At 36.3% G+C, this 21,311-nt stretch overlaps 1 protein-coding gene across 1 annotated transcript in view; it reads right to left on the bottom strand.

The window, feature by feature from the left end:
- The window catches only part of RYR2 (ryanodine receptor 2), a 542,915-nt gene that overhangs the window by 360,424 nt on the left and 161,180 nt on the right, over positions 1–21,311 (bottom strand). Inside the window, exons 13-14 of the mRNA XM_060126891.1 lie at positions 10,196–10,360; positions 5,303–5,424 (exon numbers count right to left, since the gene is read on the bottom strand). Coding sequence (XP_059982874.1) covers positions 5,303–5,424; positions 10,196–10,360 — 287 coding nt within the window. The remainder of the gene's footprint in view (positions 1–5,302; positions 5,425–10,195; positions 10,361–21,311) is intronic.

Genomic DNA, 21,311 nt, shown 5'->3' with positions numbered 1-21,311 from the left:
AATTCAGGAATTCAAATAATTCAGTAATATTAACAAGCACATAAGTAAAATCCATATATATAGAAATATATATAAAAATGATGAATTAAATAATATAACCAGCGGGTGAGTATTCTAGAAAGAAAAGAGAAAAAAATAAAGCTAAATTAAAATTTAATTTTTGAAAAACTAATACATTATTAAGGTCAGTTAAATGTAAAAAAGAGAAACAGACTCATTATCTTCATCCATAGCATCTGTTACATGATCACAGGAAAGAGACACACTTTTAAAAGGAGATGCTGGATAACCAGGAAAAGATGGTAGTTTGATGATGGGCTTGTGATGAGAAATCTGAAGGAGAAAAAAAATACCAATATAGAACTAGCAAAGATTAGACTACATTTGCCAGGGGAAACATGGAATCGCATCTCAAAATACGAATTTCATGTGTCAACTACATCTGAATTGCTTTCAGCGAAGACAAAGTGAAACAACCCTCCTCCCCCTCCAAAAAAAACACAGGACAAAATATTTGGAGAAGAACACATTTCAAGACACTGGACATCAAGAGATAAAGGATAGATATGGTAACAACCAAGGTGAGTCCTACAATGGCTCCACTTTGCTTTAGGAGAATTTCTAGGCTATGACACAGGTATGGGAACCCAGGCGAGGCAAAGAAGACTCCCTGAGTTGAGGAGACATTGCTGAGAGTCTGGGAGACCAAGGTTGCTAGAGTTTGCAGGACACAGTACCAGAGAGGAGACCGCTACACAGGAGTGGACTCTAGAGAAATACAGACGGTCCCCCTCAAATATTCAGCAGAAGGTTGATCAACACATACACGTGAGAAAACTACCCAGGGCAGGGAACAAAGCCTTCTGAAATAATTAGAGAAAATAGTAACCGATACTCACACGGGATGTGAAATGGTGCCTCTTCCCATCAGTCAGATTGGGAACCCTTGTAATTCATGGGGCATCACGTTGAGTATACAGATGGTCTTGCCTCAAGAGTGGGGAATAATTACCCCTAGATTTAACACGGATCTGCACCCACCCCAAAAATCCTAAAAGCAATTTCCAGAAGAATCAAACTTAACCAAGTAACTTAACCGCCTCCCAGAAAAACTCAAAAATATTGACAGGAAGACAAAAATATCCAGTACCCAACAAATTTACAATGTCTGACAACTAAACAAAAATGACCAGATAGGTAAAGAAGAATAAAATATAATCATCAATAAGAAGAAAAATCAATGAACCAAAAGAAAAAAAAAAGTCAGCTTAGAATGTTAAACCCAGAAATAAAATCACTTAAAATGAAGGTAAAATAGGACATTTTCAGATATACAGTAGCCAAAGTTTCCATCTCCAGGAGACCTACACCATAAGAAATGTTAAAAGAAGCACTTTGGGAATAAAGATAAACTACCCACAGGAAATGCTAATCCTCAAAAAAAAAATAAAGATTAAAACACCTGAAATGGTAAATATATGCACAAAATATTAGGTGCATTTGTTATTATTTAAATCTCTTTGAAATCTAATTGACCTTAAATAAAAATGATAAAAATGTACTGTGGGGTTTATAACATCTATAAAAGCAAAACGTATGACAAAAAATCACAGAGACTGACCTGAAAGTAGGCTGTGGTAAGTTAAAGCTGTATGCGAAACATCTTAAGCAACCACTAAAATAACCAAAAAAGGAATTATAACTAACAAGCCAACAAAAAAAGGAGATAAGATGGAATTGCAGAAAATTCTCAACCCAAAAGAAGGTAGAAAAAGAAGGAAAAGGGACAAAGATGAGAAGGGACAAATACTGAACAAATAATAAGATGGCAGGCAAACTTATATATCAATAATCATATGAATATAAATGGACTAAACTTCACAATTAAAAGGCGGTGATTGCCAAATTGGATAAAAAATCAAAACCCAAGTACATACTGCCTAAAAGAAATGCACTTTGACTCTAAAGACAATAGTAAGTCAAAAGTAAAAGATTTTTTTTTTAATATACAATGCTAACACCAAGGAAAACAAGAGAGCAGAAATGCTGTATTAACATGATACAAAGTTGATGTCATACCAAATATCACTAGGGATTTTAAACAGGTGATTTCATAATAAAGGGGTCAGTTTATTATATCCTAAATTTTTTGATGAACCTAATAACAGAGCTTCAAAATACATGAAGAAAAAAATGACAGAACTGCCAAGGAGAAACAGAAAAATCCAATTATAGTCAGATTTCAATACCCTTCTCTCAATAATGAATAGAACATACGGACTGAAAATCAGTAAGGAAGCAGAAGATCTAAACAACACTATCACCCATCTAGATCAAATTGACATTCTTTAGCACTCCACCCAATGAAAGGAGAATGGGCACATGAAACATTTATTTTCCAGTGCACACAGAACATTTACCAAGATAGAACATATTCTGGTAGAGCAACTAACAGAAAACATTATGAAAATGTCTGAGAGGACTTGTAATTGAGTTGATTAGTATGACCTTGGCTATGAAGGTAACAGAAAAGGGACCGGTGCTTCGACTGAGTTATAACACTGTTCCTGGTTCAGCGACAGAGTAAGGGCTGTAATTTGTTCAGGCTGCCTCCGAGTAGCCATGCCTGTCTCTCCATGCAACCTACATACCTCCTCCTGTGCACCTTAAACCATCTCTAGATTACTTATAGGACACAATACAATGTAAATACTATGTAAATAGTGGTAAATACAATGGAAATGCTATGTATATAAACAGTTCCCAGAATGCAGCAAATTCATGTTTTGCTTTTTGGATCTTCCTGGGCCATAAAACATGTCTCAATAAATTTAAAAGCATTCAGTTTTACAAAGTATATTCTGTGACCACAGTGATATTAAATTAGAAATCAGTAACAGAAAGATCTTTGGAAAACCCCAAATATTTGGAAACTGAACAACCTTTTGGTCAAAGCAAATAAAAGGGAAACTGAAACACAGCACAACGAAGAGTGAGAGATGCCACTAAGGACAGATATTTTAGCACTAAGTGACATAAGAAAGGTCTCAAATCAATGATGTCAGCCTTCACCCTCTGAAACCAAAAAAAAGAAGAGTAAATTTAAACCCAAGGCAAACAGAAAAAAAGATTAAAGATCAGAATGGGAATCAGATTATCTTTTTAAATGATCATCCCTCCCTCAGTATCTACTGGGCGTTGGTTCCAGGACCTCTCTCAGATATCAAAACCTGTGGATGCTCGAGTCCCTTATATAAAATGGTGTAGTATTTACATATAACCTACACATACTCTCCTGTATACTTTATATCATCTCTCGCTAACCTACATAATACAATGTAAATACTATGTAAATAGTTGTAAATACAATGTAAATGCTATGTAAATAGTTGTCATCATGGTTCAAATTCAAGTGTTGCTTTTTGAAACATTCTGGAATTTCTTTCCTATTATTTTTGATCCATGGTTGGTTGAATCCACAGATGTAAACTCCTTGGATACAGAGAGCTAACTATAGCTAAATATAGGTTATATAACTAACCTGTTTTATCAAGATAAGTATAATAAATGAATTTCATTCAAATAACCCAAATAAAAACTGAATTTCAATATGAAGTAGCAAATATATAATTCAGTAAGTACTTTTACCACAGAATCCAAATTTCCCATGTTTGGTTCTCTATCTAATCAATTAAGCAAGTATTAGATTCTAAAATTAAGCTTCCAAATCACAGACATTACTTTTTTTAAAAAAAATATGATTGGTCTTGAGCAAAGAACAAATGTGCAAAAGCAAATCACATCCATGATGAATTATCGTATCTCGATCGACATACAAAATGCCATTTAAGACATACCGTCACTACATTAAGTCTAAACATGGATATAGTATCTTTCTGACAAAATATATTTTAAAACAAATAATCAGTTTTTTCTCTAGTATTAATTTAGCTCTTGCTTGCCAAATGGAATCTCCATAGTGCCTCTGAAAATACCACACAAGTCACAATGTAATAAAAATTTGTCTTTCTGTAGTTGAAGAAGTCAGTACTGATGTATATAATTACATAGAAAACAGACTATTTTAAAGATTTATGATTATTTTCCTCAATCCTTATAGAACTGATTAGGCTGTAGTCAGAAAGAACCATGGAAAGAACAAGATGGAAAAAAATCTAAGTTGAACTGATCCTAAAATAAGTTATAATTTCAAAGTCAAAAATTTATTTATTATAAGAAGTACCATAAAAAATGATAAGAATCTGATGCTTACCCCATCTCTAAGCCTTACTCCCTCTAAAAGGGTTAGGGTTTAGATGAGGCAGAGAGGTGAGATGAATACTAAGGATATGATGAAGCCGAACGCTGTGCACATTCTTTGATTTCATGAAAGTATGCACACAAATGCACACACACACAGTGGGATGGTTTATAAAAGAAGCAGAGAATAATTAAGTGAATATTTATATAATCTTGGGTGGCAAAGGTCTTTCATATGCTGATTTATAGAGCAAACTATGATGAAAAAACACTTTAAAATCTTTCCAAACCAGTAAGTTGAGAAAATATTTGCAATTTATATATGAGTATAGGAAATTAGTATCACTAACATAACAAAAGCTCATAAGAGCCTAATAGAAATATTATCAAATAATAGGGTAAATCACAAAGAAAAAAATAAATGAAGAAAATTGGTCAACACCCATTTTTCACAACTCTCACATAAATGCAAATTTTTAAAATAATTATAAGTAAATATGTACCTACTATAAATAAATACATATACACATATATATCACTTTTTCCCATCAAATTGGTAAGCTTAAAGAGATACAAAATACCCATCACCAACCAGAGTATATATTGGTATAATGTTCCCAGAGAACACACTGGACACAAGTTTGATTTAGTTTTGTAGATACGCAATTGTTTCCATTATTAGGGTGGGAAAGGTTACTTATTGCAAGAATCATTTTTTTGAGTTCAAAACTCACGAAGTATGTAGGCTGTACTACCTCCAGTGTGAAAGGGCTAGCATAGGGATATGTTATAGAATAATTCTGACATACAGCTATCAATTATAAGTTACACATATAATTTTTAAAACCACAGTCTTTTTTTAAAAATTCATTTCAAAGAAAGACTTAAAATCATCTAACTAGCATTTTCTAACAGGCTCTGCAGAACTGCCCAATTGTATGAGATTTACCACCATAGTATATTTTAGAATTGTTTACGTGTAGATCTGATAAGAAAATTAAAATAAAATATTAAACCACCACCACAACAAAGGACAATGTACCTAATAAATCTATTGAAAAGGAAGACTGTGCTCCGGATGACACGTGCTGTCCGTGATTCCTCATGCTGAGATCTGGACAAATTTAGGCCGTCATCCATGTGACCTTCATGATGCATAATAGCCTGCACGAAAGCAGAAATAACACCATTACTGCCAATATCTCCTTTTCAAATGGGTGTTAAGAAGCAGGCAACTCAAAAAGGTGAGCCATGACAGTAAACAGACTCAAAAGACAGGTGAAGGGAACTGTAAGCTATCAGGTTCAGGTAAAATAATATGCACGGGTCCCTGTACAAATTAGTCATTCAATATATTTATTCAGCTATTGTTTTAAAGATGAATCAGTTGTTGTTTTAAAGAACCAATCAATAAATATACTGATTTGAAAAACAATCACTAGAATGTTTTCACCTATCTATGTTCAATGATTCATCCACAGTCTAAGCAAACTCTGAACAAAGCAAAGGAAAACATTACATGGGATACCAGTTATTCGGTAGTTCTGAACATAGCTGGGTTCATTAATAAGTACTGAGCAATGCTTCTAAGGAACCTCAGTTCTTTAAAAAAAATGTGTTTTTATTTTATTAGTTCTTTTGTTAGCTTTATGTTTTTGAACATTCTATGAAAGAACAACATGAAGAGATAAGTGCAAAATATTAAGTGAACAGCGGAATCAATTTCACAAAGTGAACAAACCATGTACCTAACACCCAGATCAAGAAAGAGAATAATATCGCACCTTAAAACCTGCCCTGGAGCTCCCTTCCTGCCCCATCCACCACAATGTTCCCCATCTTCATGACTTTCAACAGCAAAGGTCACTTGTGTACTATATGTAAATGGAACCATTTGTGCCTAACTTCCTTCACTCAACACTAACAGCAAGATGTTTCTAGGACATTTAATCAGGTATACTGAACTAAAATTAGCAACTAGAACTAAAATCATATACTACCTAGAAAGCAATGTACCAAAATCAATGAGATAGATAGGTCTGTATTCAAAGTCAATTTTGTAGCCTTAAATGCCTTCATTGACAAAGAAAAAAATGACTAAAGTGAAGGAACGTATTACTCACTTTAAGACTCTAAAAAAGAAAAACAAATTGAAAAGGGGAATTAATGAAGATAAAAAGAGACTTTAATGAACCAGAAATCAAATAAAATATGAGAAAAGGATGAATAAACACGAAATGTTTATTTTTTGAGAAGATAAATAAAATAGTTAAACCTCTCACAAACCAGGCTAAGGATAAAATGGAAAGAAAGAAAAAAACACAGAGAAAAGAATGTAAGATACAAAAGAAGACATTAAAATTATAAAATGATAACAAGACAATGCTATATGGAACTTAATGGCCAAAAAATTTTTTTTAATTTAAGAACAAAACTGACTACTCCAGAGGAAAAGGATGGCTTCCCAGCAAGCTAAAAATCATCAAAAGGAATCCACCCAACAAAGTAGAAAATTTGAGGATACCAATTTATTAAAAAGAGATTGGAAAGGAAATTTAAGATCCAATTTTTAAAAGATTATAGGACTAGACAGTTTTACAAGTGAGCTCTAATGAACCTTCAAAGAAATGATACTCTTCATGGTAGACTAGTCAGTGAACTACGACCACTGCCTATTTTTATATAGCCTGTGAGCTATGAATGGTCTACAATTTTAATGGCTGAAAAAAGACCAAGAAAAGAATATTTCATGAAACCTGAAAACTGTATGAAATTCAAATTTCAGTACCCATAAACAAAGAAAAATTAATATATAAATTTCATATATAAAGTGAATATATATGATAATTCTAGATAAATTCTAAATGAAACATAAATAGAATCTAATAAGATTTCAAAAGAATAATAAACTAGGTCAAACTGGGTTTAGTCTATGAATGTAAGGATTCTTCAATATCATGATGTCTATTAACCTATTTATCAACAAAGTAAAAGACACTAAAACATGATTTTTTTCTCTCTTCAACGGATAAAATTTAGCAATCATTGTTAATTTTTTAAAAAGTCAGATAAAATAGAAATAGCAGGATATTATTTAAATATATAAACTATTTCAATTGTCCACAGGATGCAAGAAGGCATAACTTCTGTGAAAATTCGCAATAAGAAGTCATACTGGGATGAACAACCAGAATAGATGAAAAGACAGCAAGCTGAGATAAAAAGTGACCTGGGTGAGATAACGAAAAAGACAAGAAAACTAAAATTTCAAAGACATGGAAAGACATTAAGGAACAGAACCGCATCAAAGAAAACAAAGTGAGTGATTTGGGGGACACATTTGAGAAGCAAAATGCAGAGACTGGGTAAGAACGACAGGAATGCCAAAGGGGAAGACAGCTGACCTGGAGGAGAGAGACTAGCTGTGCTCCTGAGAAAGAAATTACAACTGTAAGAAAAGGAGGCCAAAGATACGCTGCACAATTCTCCTGTCAGTTTTAAAAGACCTACGTGTGCTGATTAAAAATCCTTGGTGACACAGACATAGAGAACAGACTTGTGGTTGCCAAGGGGGAGAGGGGGTGGGGAAGGGATTGATTGGGAGTTTGGGGTTAGCAGATGCAAACTACTATACAGAGAATGGATAAACAACAAGGTCCTACTGTATAGCACAGGGAACTATATTCAATAACCTTAAAGAAAAATGTATGTATATGTATAACTGAATCACTTTGCTGTACACCGGAAACAAACACAAAATTGTAAATCAACTATACTTCAATAAAATAAATTTTAGAAAATCCTTGGTGACAGATGCATTTCATAATTCAGAGTTTTCAGGGTTTTTTTTTAATGTAATACAATGTATAAACTGTACATGTGGAATACCCAGCATGGTACATGCATCACTGCATAATCAATGAATTTATATTTCTGCAGCAAAACATGAATACCCACACTAAGCGGGATATATAAAACCTATGAAAAGTGATTCAGACATTTTTTTAGCTAACCAAGGTTTCATTCATATGAAACAACAACAGAAAGTCAGTTTCAAATATGTAACGATTTGGCGAATATATCACCACCATGCTTTTCTCGAAAAATAAAATGATTTGAAGATACTAGCTAACTGGGAAGTGTATAAAAATTAGGAGATCTCGACTGAGAAGTCCTCACCTGTCATGACCACACTGAGGTCTCTCGATAAAGATTTAATATAACAGATGGTTCTAGAAGTAGTAATACATTTACAGTAGAGATTTTGTTAGATTATCTCTTCTATGGCCTATAAAGTCTGTTTCACATGTTACTTTACTAATGGAAATAAGACCGGTTAGCTTCTCAACACCCCTGTCAAATTCTTCTATAAAGCAAGCTCTTTGTTAGCCTATGATGCAGAATGTTAAGTCCCACTCTGACTTTAATCCATGGTTAAGGAATAAGAGAGTGGAGTAATAATAATGACAACAGGGTGAGGGATAAATGAAATGAGTGGAGAGCACTGAAAATGCTGAAGGTGACCGATGGATGGATACACAGGGTCCATTGTACCCTTTGTGCATATATTTGAATTTCCATGATAAAAAGTTAAAAACAGCGAGGCTCAGTCGTGGGACAGAATGAACGCTATACAAATACTGAATACAAACACATTTAAACTTATGAGCCTAGATCAAAGACCCCAAAGACAAGCGATCATATTATAACGATTATACGGGTCTATGGGAGAGTTGTCCCAGGCTCTCCATCCGAAGCTCTGAGGAAGGTGGTACAGGGATGCACTTAAGCCCAACTCCAGCAAAGCAGGATTAGCTTCCCACTGCACTAATATCAGCACTGGTCACTCTAAAAAGATAGCAATAACCTTGAACAATCCATACGGGAATGTGTATATGTTACGATTAGGAAATCTACTGAAAATAAACATTTCTTCCCCACTACTTCCCTTCCAAGGTCTATTACAGAAATAACAGTTATCCCATTATCTGATTCTGTGTACTGTTACATGGCGGTGTAAAAACATGAAATGTGAACAATCTAGTATCAATGCTATGTACTTGCCATAAAGAAGCTCACAAATTAGAGAGAGAGAGATGTAGCCTAGTAAATAAAATAGCACAGAGAGTGTATATAAAATTTAATAATATACAAATATTATGAGAACGCAAAGGAGGGTGTACTAGATGAACTTAGATAGGAAGAACATCTAAGATCATCTTTAAACTTAACCCCTGGGGGATAGATAGGAACTGGGTGGAGGAAAAAAAGAAATTTAAAAGGGCATTCCAAACAGAGGAGATGGTATGTGCAAAGGCGCAGATGTGGAAAAGCCACGTTTCTTTGAGGCATTGGAAGGAATGTGCTGTAAGTGGCTGGTGTGCTGGGGAACCTGAAGACACCTAGAGACTGGACAAAGAATAGGAGAATGGGGCAGAGACAGATGGGAGGCAGGTCAGGAAGGGCGTCACATACTATCAAAAGGCGTAACTGTCGTCTTGTAAGTGATGGGATGTCAGCGAAGGACTCAGAGATGAGTGTATGAGCACGTCTGCAAATGAGTTTGGGGAATAAAAGAAACGAAACTCACAAACACTAAACATTTCTACGCATGAGCATTATTGAGCATTGTAAAAAAGATACTGTACACACAATCCCAGCAGCATCACAGAGGACACAGTGAATTAGGCAGACCAAGCTAGGATCCAGAAAAGAGTAGCGTATTTCTTCACCTAGTATTTAAATCAATGATATAACAGCCAGCGCTGTTCACTTACAAAAACCAGAGTTTATTAGGGTGGGACTGGACCTCTAGCATGTAAATTACAAACATTAGCAGGTGGCAGACAGGGTTAGCTGCTTCTTTTTGTTGTGCATTTGTGTTTTTCGTTCATTAATAACGACTGCCATAAATACTGTTTTGAAATACTCTTACCTTACGTTGTATGGATCCCATTCTCACAGATTTCACATCCACAGACTGGTAAGTTAGCCACAAGCCCGTATTGATATGCTGTATATAGCACACTGAGTCTCCATATTTTATTTCAGAGGTTCCCATGCCATCAACTTCTTTTCTCACCCCTACATCCAATTTTTCCTAAGAGAGAGAGAGAAAAAAAGATAAGAAAAGATTTTAAAAATACAGTTTATATCGAAAAAACTTTGCCTTGTTGTAAATAATGTTCTTTGAAAAATGCAACTCTCTGCCATCCTCTGAAACAATAATGGTCAAATGTTCCATGCTAGCAGTTCAACCTCTACTGGAAACTGAAGTAGGAGATTGCAGAGATAAATAACATATTCCTGAATTATTCATACGGGCAGAAAATTATTTTGGCCATAACACAAAATTTTATATTGCTTCATGGCAAACTCCAAACCGGAGATCTTAAAATCAGTAATTTAGGCTTCATATTCTTTCCAGATTATTATTTTTGTGATTGATGACTAAGAGCATAGGATTGAGGGACAGAAAAGTCAATTTTGAGTCCAATCTCTGCCACTTATTCCGTCTGTGACCTTAGGATAAGTTAATTAAACGTTTTAAGCCTCCGTTTTCTCATCTGTAAATACAGCTAACAAGAGACTCTCCCCCAGAGTATCGGAAAACATGAGATAATGAATGCAAAGTTCTCAGCACAGTGCCTGAGATAAAATAAACACTTCAGTAAATTCTAATGATTTTGACCATGAAAATGGTATTGATAATGATGATGACTATTTCCTTCTTAATAAGGATGTTAGACATAATGATGATTTCTTGCAAACTAATCAAGGCTATAATTCAGTTTCAACTACTTGCAGTTTCTAACTCGGACCACAGAGGTATTCACTCCTAAAGGGCTGCCATGCTAAGCTCCCTATGCTATGAAGAAGCAATCAGTCCTCTGATACCAACTAAACGTTTCTTTTAAATCCCTGTTTATTTTTTATAAAATTATTTATTTATTTTTGGCTGTGTTGGGTCTTTGTTGCTGTGTGTGCACTTTCTCTAGTTGTGGAGAGCAAGGGCTACTCTTCCTTGCGGTGCACAGGCTTCTCATTGCGGTAGCTTCTCTTGTTGCAGAGCACGGGCTCTAGGCGCACGAGCCTCAGCAGTTGTGGCACGTGGGCTCAGTAGTTGTGGCTCACAGGCTCTAGAGTGCAGGCTCAGTAGTTGTGGTGCACGGGCTTAGCTGCTCTGCGGCTTGTGGGGTCTTCGCAGACCAGGGCTCGAACCCGTGTCCCCTGCATTGGCAGGTGGATTCTTAACCATTGCGCCACCAGGGAAGCCCCTAAATCCCCATTTATTTTAATGCTTTTTCCTTCAGTTTTCCCTCCATGCTTCATTCTGATCTTTAAGAACTCATTATGTCTTGAATTTCTGTAGAGTTCTTAAAATAACAGCAAAAAAAAAAAAAAAACCCTAATGTTCTTTTGGTTACAATACCTCCTTTTGTGGTTTCTTATTCTTCTCCTTGTTAAATTTACTAAGTTTTGTCTATTTCTTTGGCTATTTGACTGTCGTGTGAAGTTAGTACCAGTTACACAAATGTTTTTGAAGATTAGGTTGGAATAAATTTTATGTCTGTTACACAAAAAGGAACAATTCAAGTAAAACAGATTTTTTATTTCTCATGGTATTATTGCACCATACTAATAGTTCGCAACTCCAAAATAATTATGGACACTCTGCCAACAATTGAAAATTAAAATTGAAATGAGTTGCAATTCTTAATGCAAAAAGGGTCAAGGTCATATAAGAAAGTAAATGCAATTATGAGTTAAGCTGATTTGACCATTAAGCAAATAACTTGAAACACTATTCTAAGAATCTGCAATAAAACAGATACCAAACCATGCCAATTTCATTCTACCAAACCAGACAAACTACTAATCTACTTATACCAACCCTATAAATAGGAAAATTAAATTCTAGGGAAAATATAGAACAATGCAATTATCTCCTCAAAATAAAACAAGGGGCCTGAAACATTCTTTCTGTTTGTCTTTTATCCCAGGAAATGAGTACGTAGTCTATTTATAGGCTTGTGGACTGTGCTCTGAGAAGCCTCAGTTACTAAGTGCAAAGGTATGCTGTGTTTGCTTTTTACTGAAGTAGTTCACATCTCTCTCTGGATTAGAAATTTTAATTGTGAAACTTCATGATGACCAGGTTTTCATAACTACTCTGATCCTCAACTCAGGGAAGAGCTGCTAAAATGACATTAGAGAAGAACAAAAGAAGTGTGATTATTTGCTGAAGAAACACGAATAAAGGCCAGCCATGCTCTTTCCCTCTTTTATTTCCTATCATTTTCTGTAGCTCAGGCTTAGGAGAAATTCAGGTGAAAATCATCTAGATGCTGTGACCAACCACCAAGTCAAGAAAACGTGACAGCAGGTAGAAGCTTCTAACAGATAATTAGTCTGTATTACTAGAAATAAAGTGTCCAGCTTAGGCGAATAGTGATCTTTCTAAAACCCTATCTTAGCTACCCTATATCTAAATTAGTGGCCTTTAGTTTCAGCATCGCTTTGATTTATTTTATAAATCATCTAGATTTATTTTTCTTTTGAGTTATTCTGGCTTTGGGAAATGACGGCGTGGTTTAGTTGGGCTAATCCTCCCACAGATAACAGAAAATTTGGAAAAAATATTTTTCAGAATCTACTGGAAGGCACTTAAGAGGGACCAAAAGCAGAGAGAAAGTGAACAGCAGACTTCTCTCCAAAGACAGGGTACCCAAGTGATTTGTAAAAAGCAGCCTTTGCCTTGGGGCATGGCCCGCCCAATCTGCCTGGAGCTCAGGCAGAAAAAAGCTGCTGCCCTATTGATACTTGAGGTATCAGAGGACACAGTTTGGGGCTCACAGGCAGACAGAAAATTAGATAAGCTAAATCCTGGGTAAGAAAAGTAGCCACAAAATCTGTTCATAAAATTTGCCCCAGGGACTTCCCTGGTGGCGCAGTGGTTAAGAATCCGCCTGCCAATGCACAGGACACGGGTTCGAGCCCTGGTCCGGGAAGATTCCACATGCTGAGGAGTAACTAAGCCCGTGCGCCGCAGCTACCGAGCGTGCACTCTAGAGCCCGCGTGCTGCAACTACTGAAGCCTGAGCGCCTAGAGCGCGTGCTCCGCAACAAGAAGCCTCTGCAACGAGAAGCCACCGCAACAAGAAGCCTCTGCAACGAGAAGCCACCGCAATGAGAAGCCACCGCAACGAGAAGCCCGTGCACTACATGGAAGAGTAGCCCCCGATCGCCGCAACTAGAGAAAGCCTGCGTGCAGCAACGAAGATCCAATGCAGCCAAAAATAAATAAAATTAAAAAAAAAAAATTGCTGACCACTATACTATGCATGCTCAGGGGAGGCCCAGTTAATGGCAGCAGCTAGGAACCGAAATAACTGAGCACAAATAAGTAGTACAAGCAACAGCCTACTGCCAAAGAGAGAAAGAAACCAGAGTTTCACTCGAGCAAGGTTTACTGCCTGCCAAAACCACAGTCACTCTTCAGAGAAAAAAACAAAACAAAACACAAAACTACTCCCAATCCTAGCCTTCAAACAATCCTACTCACGAATGCTTGGCAAATCTAATTTTCAACCGAGTATCAAAATGCTTCCAGAAGTAAAAAAGATCAGCCTGAAAAATAATAAGTGATATTTTGGCATTGGGTACACCAAACTGGCTCGTGACTAAGTCAAAACTACTTCTGAACAACTGTCTTCGTTAAATGACACATACGCGTTGGATAAAGTAAACTCATTAAGAAATTTAAACTAGTCCCATAGGATTATGTTTTTATTATATGGACAAGGTGGTTCAAAGAGTCTTCTAGCATTCATTGAAATCTTCCTTCAATGTCTCCAAATTGATCTGTCAAGTGGCTGATAGGAAGAAAACAAAGGCCTTTATCCTTAGCTGATGGAGTGTTTCTTTGGGTAATAGCCAGTTCTCCTTAAGACAAATAATGGCTGAAGTCAGGAGAGTTAAAAGGTCAAAACATTTTTATTTATTTGCTTCTTTATGGGGCCACATTTTGGCACAGAATAGTTGGTCACTGTGCAATATGAGTCTAAAAATGCTACAGGGTCAGAGAAATTGCTGGGACTGACAGACCAGGCCAAGCTTAGCCCATCCAGGGCAGAGCTGCAAAAAAAAACAGACAGCTTGCTTTAGCCCTGGTGTTCAGAAACTTCATGAGGAGATACTCTGGTGGGTGAGTTTGTGGCCAGAAGGGCTTTAAAACTCTCCTTGTATTGCAAGGTACCAGCAGCTTTTGCCAGGGAAAAGCTCTTGGCAGGAAAGAGCTCCCTACAGGGGGCCCCTCTGTCTTGTCACTAACCTTACACCAGGAACCCTCCACGCTCTACTCATCTCCGGCCCCAGCACCCCTTTCACATCGTCTGACCACACAGTACCTTGCCTAATCCGTTGGTTCTTTCCATAGATCAAAGACGTAGAAATGAAGAATAAGTAATTAACAGATGACCAGATCTCTTCCCTAGCTTCCGCGTCAGTAATCTCGCCAACAAACTGTGTGAACAAGACAGTATCCCAAGAAAGACCACGAGGAATCAACAAGCCTGCACACACGCCTGCACGCAGTGGGGCATGGCGACGACTCTGACCCCCTATCTCAATGATTCACTGAGATGACTTCCCTGTTTCCCTTTAAAGGCTTCCATGGTTGAGCAGAATCTTCAGAGGTAGTTTTTGGGGGACACTGAGTCCACCATCTCCCCAGACTGTCAGCATTCTGATTAAAGGCAAGTTTCCTTTCTATCAGCATTTGTGAGTATCGATTTTGTAAGCAGCGAGCAGCTGGACCTGATTCAGTAATGGAGGGTCTTTGAGGGGCTTCCACGGGGCAGTGAAACAAGGTCACAGAGCCTTAGGTGAAGCCCTCTCATATCTTGTACTATACTTCCCTCCTCTGGAGTGTGGGCAGAGCCAACGAATATGTTGGGACATCACTCCTGCAATGAGGTTATGTTATATGGCAAAGGTGAGAAGATCTTGGAGATGTATTAAGGTCCCTATTCAGTTGACTTTGAGCAAATAAAATGGGAGGTTCTCCTGGGTGGGTCATACTTAATCAGGTGAGGTCTTTAAGGAGGGTTTAGGCTTTCCCTGAGGTCAGCGACTACAAACAGTGCATCCCATGGGTTCCATTCTGCTTACAATCTTCCTTTCCAGGCCACTTGCACTATGGACTCCAGGCTTACTCAGCCAGCTTCATAAGCTCAGAAAGCGGGTCCATGTAACACATCCCTTCGTGTGTATGTATCTCATGCTGGCTCTACCTCTCGTTAAACTCTGACCCATACACCTCATCTTTTTTTCATTTTTGTTTTTTGTTGGTTTTTTTTTTTTCATTTTTAAGGACACTCATTGCTTTCTAATTTTACAAGCAATACATGTTCACTGCAGACAACGAAAGATACCTAAAAGTATAAAGTAAAAATTAATGATCACCCATAGCCCATCCCTCCCAGAGATACCCATCATTAGCATCTTGATGCATTTCCTCCCAGTATCTCCATTTTCTAAAAAATTGAAGTATAATTGGCCTACAACACTATGTTAGCTCCAGGTATACAACACAGTGATTCAATACTGCTATACATTACAAAACCGTCACCATGATGTCTAGCTACCATCTGTCACCAAAGATACTACAATATTATTAACTATATTCCCCATGCTGCACATATCATCCCCGTGACTTATTTATTTGTAACTGTAAGTTTTTACCTCTTAGTCTCCCTAACTTGTATCTTAAACATTTTTTGAGCCAAGAATAAAAATCTCAAGTAAAACAACATACTAAAACTATGTCCTAAAAATATTTTGTTCTTTCTATTTTTGCCATGTGCTCCATAATCCTTGTAATCTCATTGGCAGTCTTATTTGAGGTTGGTATTCCATCATTTCAGCAGCAAAAGGTTTCTATTCATGGGGCGTGAGAGGGAAAAAACTGGAGGAAGTCACCCACAGAGGAATATTTTTAGGGCATTTTAAGTTTAAAAAAATGACATCTTGGGGGTAGTATAATACGTGGGTGATTGGCAAGACCTACCTTATGATGAAAACTGACATTTCAACACACTAACGTAATGGTTAAAAATTCTAGGAGTAGAGAAAGTGAAGAATAGGTCTAAGAAAATCTGCATGAATCGAATTCTTCATGATATAAAATGTTTTCTTCAAGAAAAGACCAGCATAAGCATTTTGCAATATATATGTGCATCAAATCATCACATAGCACACCTTAATTTCATACATTATTAAATGTCAATTATATCACAATAAAGCTAGGGGAAAAAAGAGGACCAACATCAGTGATCTTATAAACTGTCTTCCACTTTATCTATTTATTCTGAATATATACAGTCATCAACAACTGTTGATTATTCTGCAAATCCTGAATTTGAGATGAGATTGGCTAGTGACTGTTCACGTTAGTGCAAAGATATCCCAATGACAATCAAAACAATTGCTCCTTATATTAACTAGTAGAACAGGTTTTTAAAGCCATTCTCATAATTTTAAGTAAGAATGATCTTAATGATTTGTAAAAAAAAAAGGTATGTTTCAAGAATATATTTTCAAAACAGTCTCACATAATCATAGGTAAGGGAATGCTACTGTAAATGTAAGGGTTCTTTTTTTTTTTGAGTTTGACTTTTTTTAGGTTGAATTTTTGAATTTTATTTTATTTATTTTTGTATACAGCAGGTTCTTATTAGTTATCCATTTTATACATATTAAACACTAATATGTCAATCCCAATTTTAAAAGTTAAATTTTTCATCAGTAATGAGAACTTGATCTGTAACACAGTAATTATGTCAATCGATAGTCATTTATTAATTGTATACTCAAAATATACCAAAATTGAAGAAATATCTTACACACACAAGTCTTTGCCTTCCAGAAATATAAGTACTCATTATTTTCACTGGAAACAGCATAGCAAAGATACATAAAGATATGGCAAGCATTTTCAACTTGTCAGTGGCACTAAGGGAAAAAAAAAAAGAATCAAATACACCTTTATGTAAATCTGATTATTTATTTCAAAGACCAGGGGCCATGACCAAATGTGATGATTAACAAAAGGATGAAAGAAACTGTTTAGCTATACTATCTTCTCCAAAATGTTGACAGTATAAAAACTATTTTATTTTTAAAACATACAATTTCATCTATAATTAAGGACTGCACTTTTATTCTAGTTTAGTTAGTTCTAAGTTCAATGCTTTATTATGTAATTGTACTTTTCATAATTTTTAATTTTAATAATTAGCCCTATTAGTATCAAAATATGTATATATTTGTTAAAAACTGAAATACACACACAATACAGTTGTTGCTGAGTGATGGATAGTACATGATTTTAATTTTCCCCTTACCTCATTTTTGCAGTATTCCCTTTTAAAATCCTCTAAAATGACTATACATTACATATAATGAAAAAGTAATTTTAGAAAGAAAGTATAGAGTTACTATCTTGACTTCATAGGAAACACTTTATTACCTACTCTGTCAGTGATTTTAAAATGAAAATTCTTTGATTTTAAAATTAAGATGCCCTCCAAAATCTAAAAATATAGTTGTCATGATCCAGCACTCCCACTCCTGGGCATATATCCAGAAAAAACTCTAATTCAGAAAAATACATGCACCCCTATGTTCACAGTAGTAATATTCACAATAGTCAAGACATGGAAACAACCTAAATGTCCATCAACAGATGAATTGATAAAGAGGATGTGGTACATATATACAATGGAATACTACTCAGCCATAAAAAGAATACATGCTATTTGCAGCAACATGGATGGACATAGAGATTATCATACTAAGTGAAGTAAGTCAGAAAGAGAAAGACAAATACCATATGATATCACTTATATATGGAATCTAAAATCGGACACAAATGAACTTATTTACGAAACAGAAACAGACTTGCAGACATAGAGAACAGACTTGTGGTTGCCAAGGGGGAGGGGATGGGGAAGGGATCAACTATACTTCAATAAAATAAATTAAAGAAAATAAAAAATAAAAATAAAATGTTTTCCTGGATTTCACTTCCACCTTCACGACTCTCAACCATGTTATATACAATTATCATAGTGGTAACTGACAGTGGGTTATTAACAAGCTGTGTATTACAGTGGTTCCATAAACGTGAGGTCCATGTAGACTAGTTTTAGAGAAACCAAACAGTTCATTAAAAGGCAATGTTGGAGAGCTTCCCTGGTGGCGCCGTGGTTAAGAACCCTCCTGCCAATGCAGGGGACACGGGTTCGAGCCCTGGTCCAGGAAGATCCCACATGCCACGGAGCAACTAAGCCCGTGCACCACAACTACTGAGCCTGTGCTCCACAGCTACTGAAGCCCTCGTGCCTAGAGCCCATGCTCCGCAACAAGAGAAGCCACTGCAATGAGAAGGCCGCGCACCACAACGAAGAGTAGCTCCTGCTCGATGCAACTAGAGAAAGACTTCACGCAGCAACGAAGACCCAACGAAGCCAAAAATAAATACATTTATTTTTTTAAAAAAGGCAATGTTGGAATCCTAGGTCTCTGTACTTTCAGTGTAACCTATGACATTACACAATCACCAAAAGCCAGAAACAGAACCTCTGAGCAGAGACCACAGAAGGAGCTGGTCAGTAAAAATTCTTCAAATGCAAACTATACTCTAATACTGACAGAACATAAGCAGAGATATTTGGGGGGAAATGTTTCAAAAACTATTGCTTTGGGCAAGAACCGTTATCAAGAGATTTTGAAAATATTCATAGCTTTTGAGTCAGTATTTCTGTTTCTAGGTCTAGCCCTAAAGAAATAAATATAAACTGTGCACAAAACTTATGTCCAAGTATATCAGTACAATGGATGAATTTTTTAACTGATTTTTTTGTTACAAAGGAAAAATGGCTATAATAATAGGCAAAATAATCCAGAGATTTTTTTTTTTAAGTTAAAGAAAATGCTTTCCCCTTGCACTCATACTCTCATACACCTTCCATTTTGATCTTTCTTTTTATTAGTTTTATTTTATTTTTTTATATTTTATTGAAGTATAGTTGATTTACAATGTTGTTGATTTCTGCTGTATAGCAAAATGATTCAGTTATACATACACACACACATTCTTTTTCATGTTCTTTTCCATTATGGTTTATCACAGGATATTGAATATAGTTCCCTGTGCTATACAGTAGGACCTTGTTGTTTATCCATTCTCTATATAATAGTTTGCATCTGCTAATCCCAAACTCCCAATCCTTCCCTCTCCCACCCCCCACACCCATTTTCATCTTTCTAAAGCAGGCAAAGTTAAAAGATTAGTGTAGATTCTTCCACATCTAATATATAATCATATATAAACACACACACATGGATCTTTTTCTTAAGTAAAAAAATAATAAGATTTTTAAATTGCATTACAATTTTTTTCTTCACTCAACAATATTATGATGGGTATCTTTCCAGATCAATATATTCTGATAGCTAATACCACTTAGCTATCAAGTCTATTCGTTAAACATTTGAGTCTACCAATTTTTTTGCCATGACAAAGAATGATAATGTGCACAGTTTAATTTTATTTCTGTAAGAAAACTCCTCTTATTAAAAATACATTTATATAGAAGACTGCTAGATCAGTGGCTGCATGTATGCAAGAAAGAAATTTTTGAAATATGTTCATACTTGTCTCTTTTGCACTTACATTTCCATTGGAATAATCTAGCCCATTTTGCTAGAGGCATCCATTTACCTCCTGGAGAATTAGGATTGTCAAAGAGTGAAAAGAGAAAGATCATGTATTCATCTTTCTATAGCAAAATAGGATTTTTGGAGACCATGGGAATATGATTGTTACAGACATAATGAAAAGAGAAAGATGAACTCAGTATTCAGATTTCTCCAGCAACAGCAGGAACTAGGGAGACCACAGTTAGACAATATTGTCAGGCACCTGCCCGGGAGGCCCTACATGAGGCCCTGGTGTACCTCCAGGCCCCTGGAGCAGCCCTGACAGCCTGGGGGTGAATAAATGACTAGCCAGTCCAGGGTTCCAGGCCTGGAAGTCAGGCCTGGTTACTGAAACCCACCCTGGCTAGTGGTTTGGAGCAGAGGTAACCTCATGTTCACTGGATCTTCTTATGTGCTCACCCAACTGACATGGACAAGTGGCTCATCTCTCCTGCCTTTAGTTTTTCCATCTGTAAAATGGGGATCCTGATTCTCAGAGAGATCAGTTACGGAGAATGTTCAGCTCATTGGCAGACTTACAAGAAACAGAGCATGGTAGCAATTATCATCTTTAGAAGGCCAAGAAATTAGGGAAGAAAGGGCCCTGCTTCCCAGTGCTGTCAACAAGCTTTAGGAGGGCACGCACTGTCAGCATGTTCCCAGCTCCGAGTCAAGGTCAAGTCAGCCCTTAAATATTCCTGGGTGAATAAATGTCCACTTCCCTTCTTTCACAAACCTCCCTTCTCTTCCACCACCTTACTTTAGTAAATTTTACTACAATAAAAATATTGTTTAGTGTTTGGCTTTTTACTGATAAATATCTTATTTGTTACTTGATTTTGGAGTTTTAAGAAAATATTATTTGACTTTTCACTGCTTCACTGGAAGCAATCAGAGCACCTTTCATTTTTCCTCTTTCTCCTCCAGTTTTTGTTAGACGTATTTTTCCTTTTTAAATGCCATATATTGAAATTTTTTCTAACATCTTTCATTGTGATATGGCTGTTCAGCTTTTTCTACTTCTTTGGGATTTTATTTTGGTAGATTATATTTTGCTGGGATGTCGTGCATTTCTTTTCACTTTTCCGATTTCCTACCATTAAGCTGTATGTCATTTTACGCTATCTTCTTTACTTGAAAAGGGCTTCCACCATCAGATAACTGATGCGTCTTTGGTGGGTTGAATTTTTTTTTTCTTTCTGGACTGAGGTGTTATCAGTGGACAAACTAGCAAATTCCCACCACCCTGGTTAAAGTCTTGAGGAAGAAGCCCATCAGCGTCAAGT

Source organism: Lagenorhynchus albirostris, chromosome 16, assembly GCF_949774975.1.
Source record: "Lagenorhynchus albirostris chromosome 16, mLagAlb1.1, whole genome shotgun sequence".
Lineage (NCBI taxonomy): Eukaryota > Metazoa > Chordata > Mammalia > Artiodactyla > Delphinidae > Lagenorhynchus > Lagenorhynchus albirostris.
The sequence above is the reverse complement of the archived record's forward strand: the minus strand, read 5'-3'. Positions and strand labels throughout refer to the sequence as shown.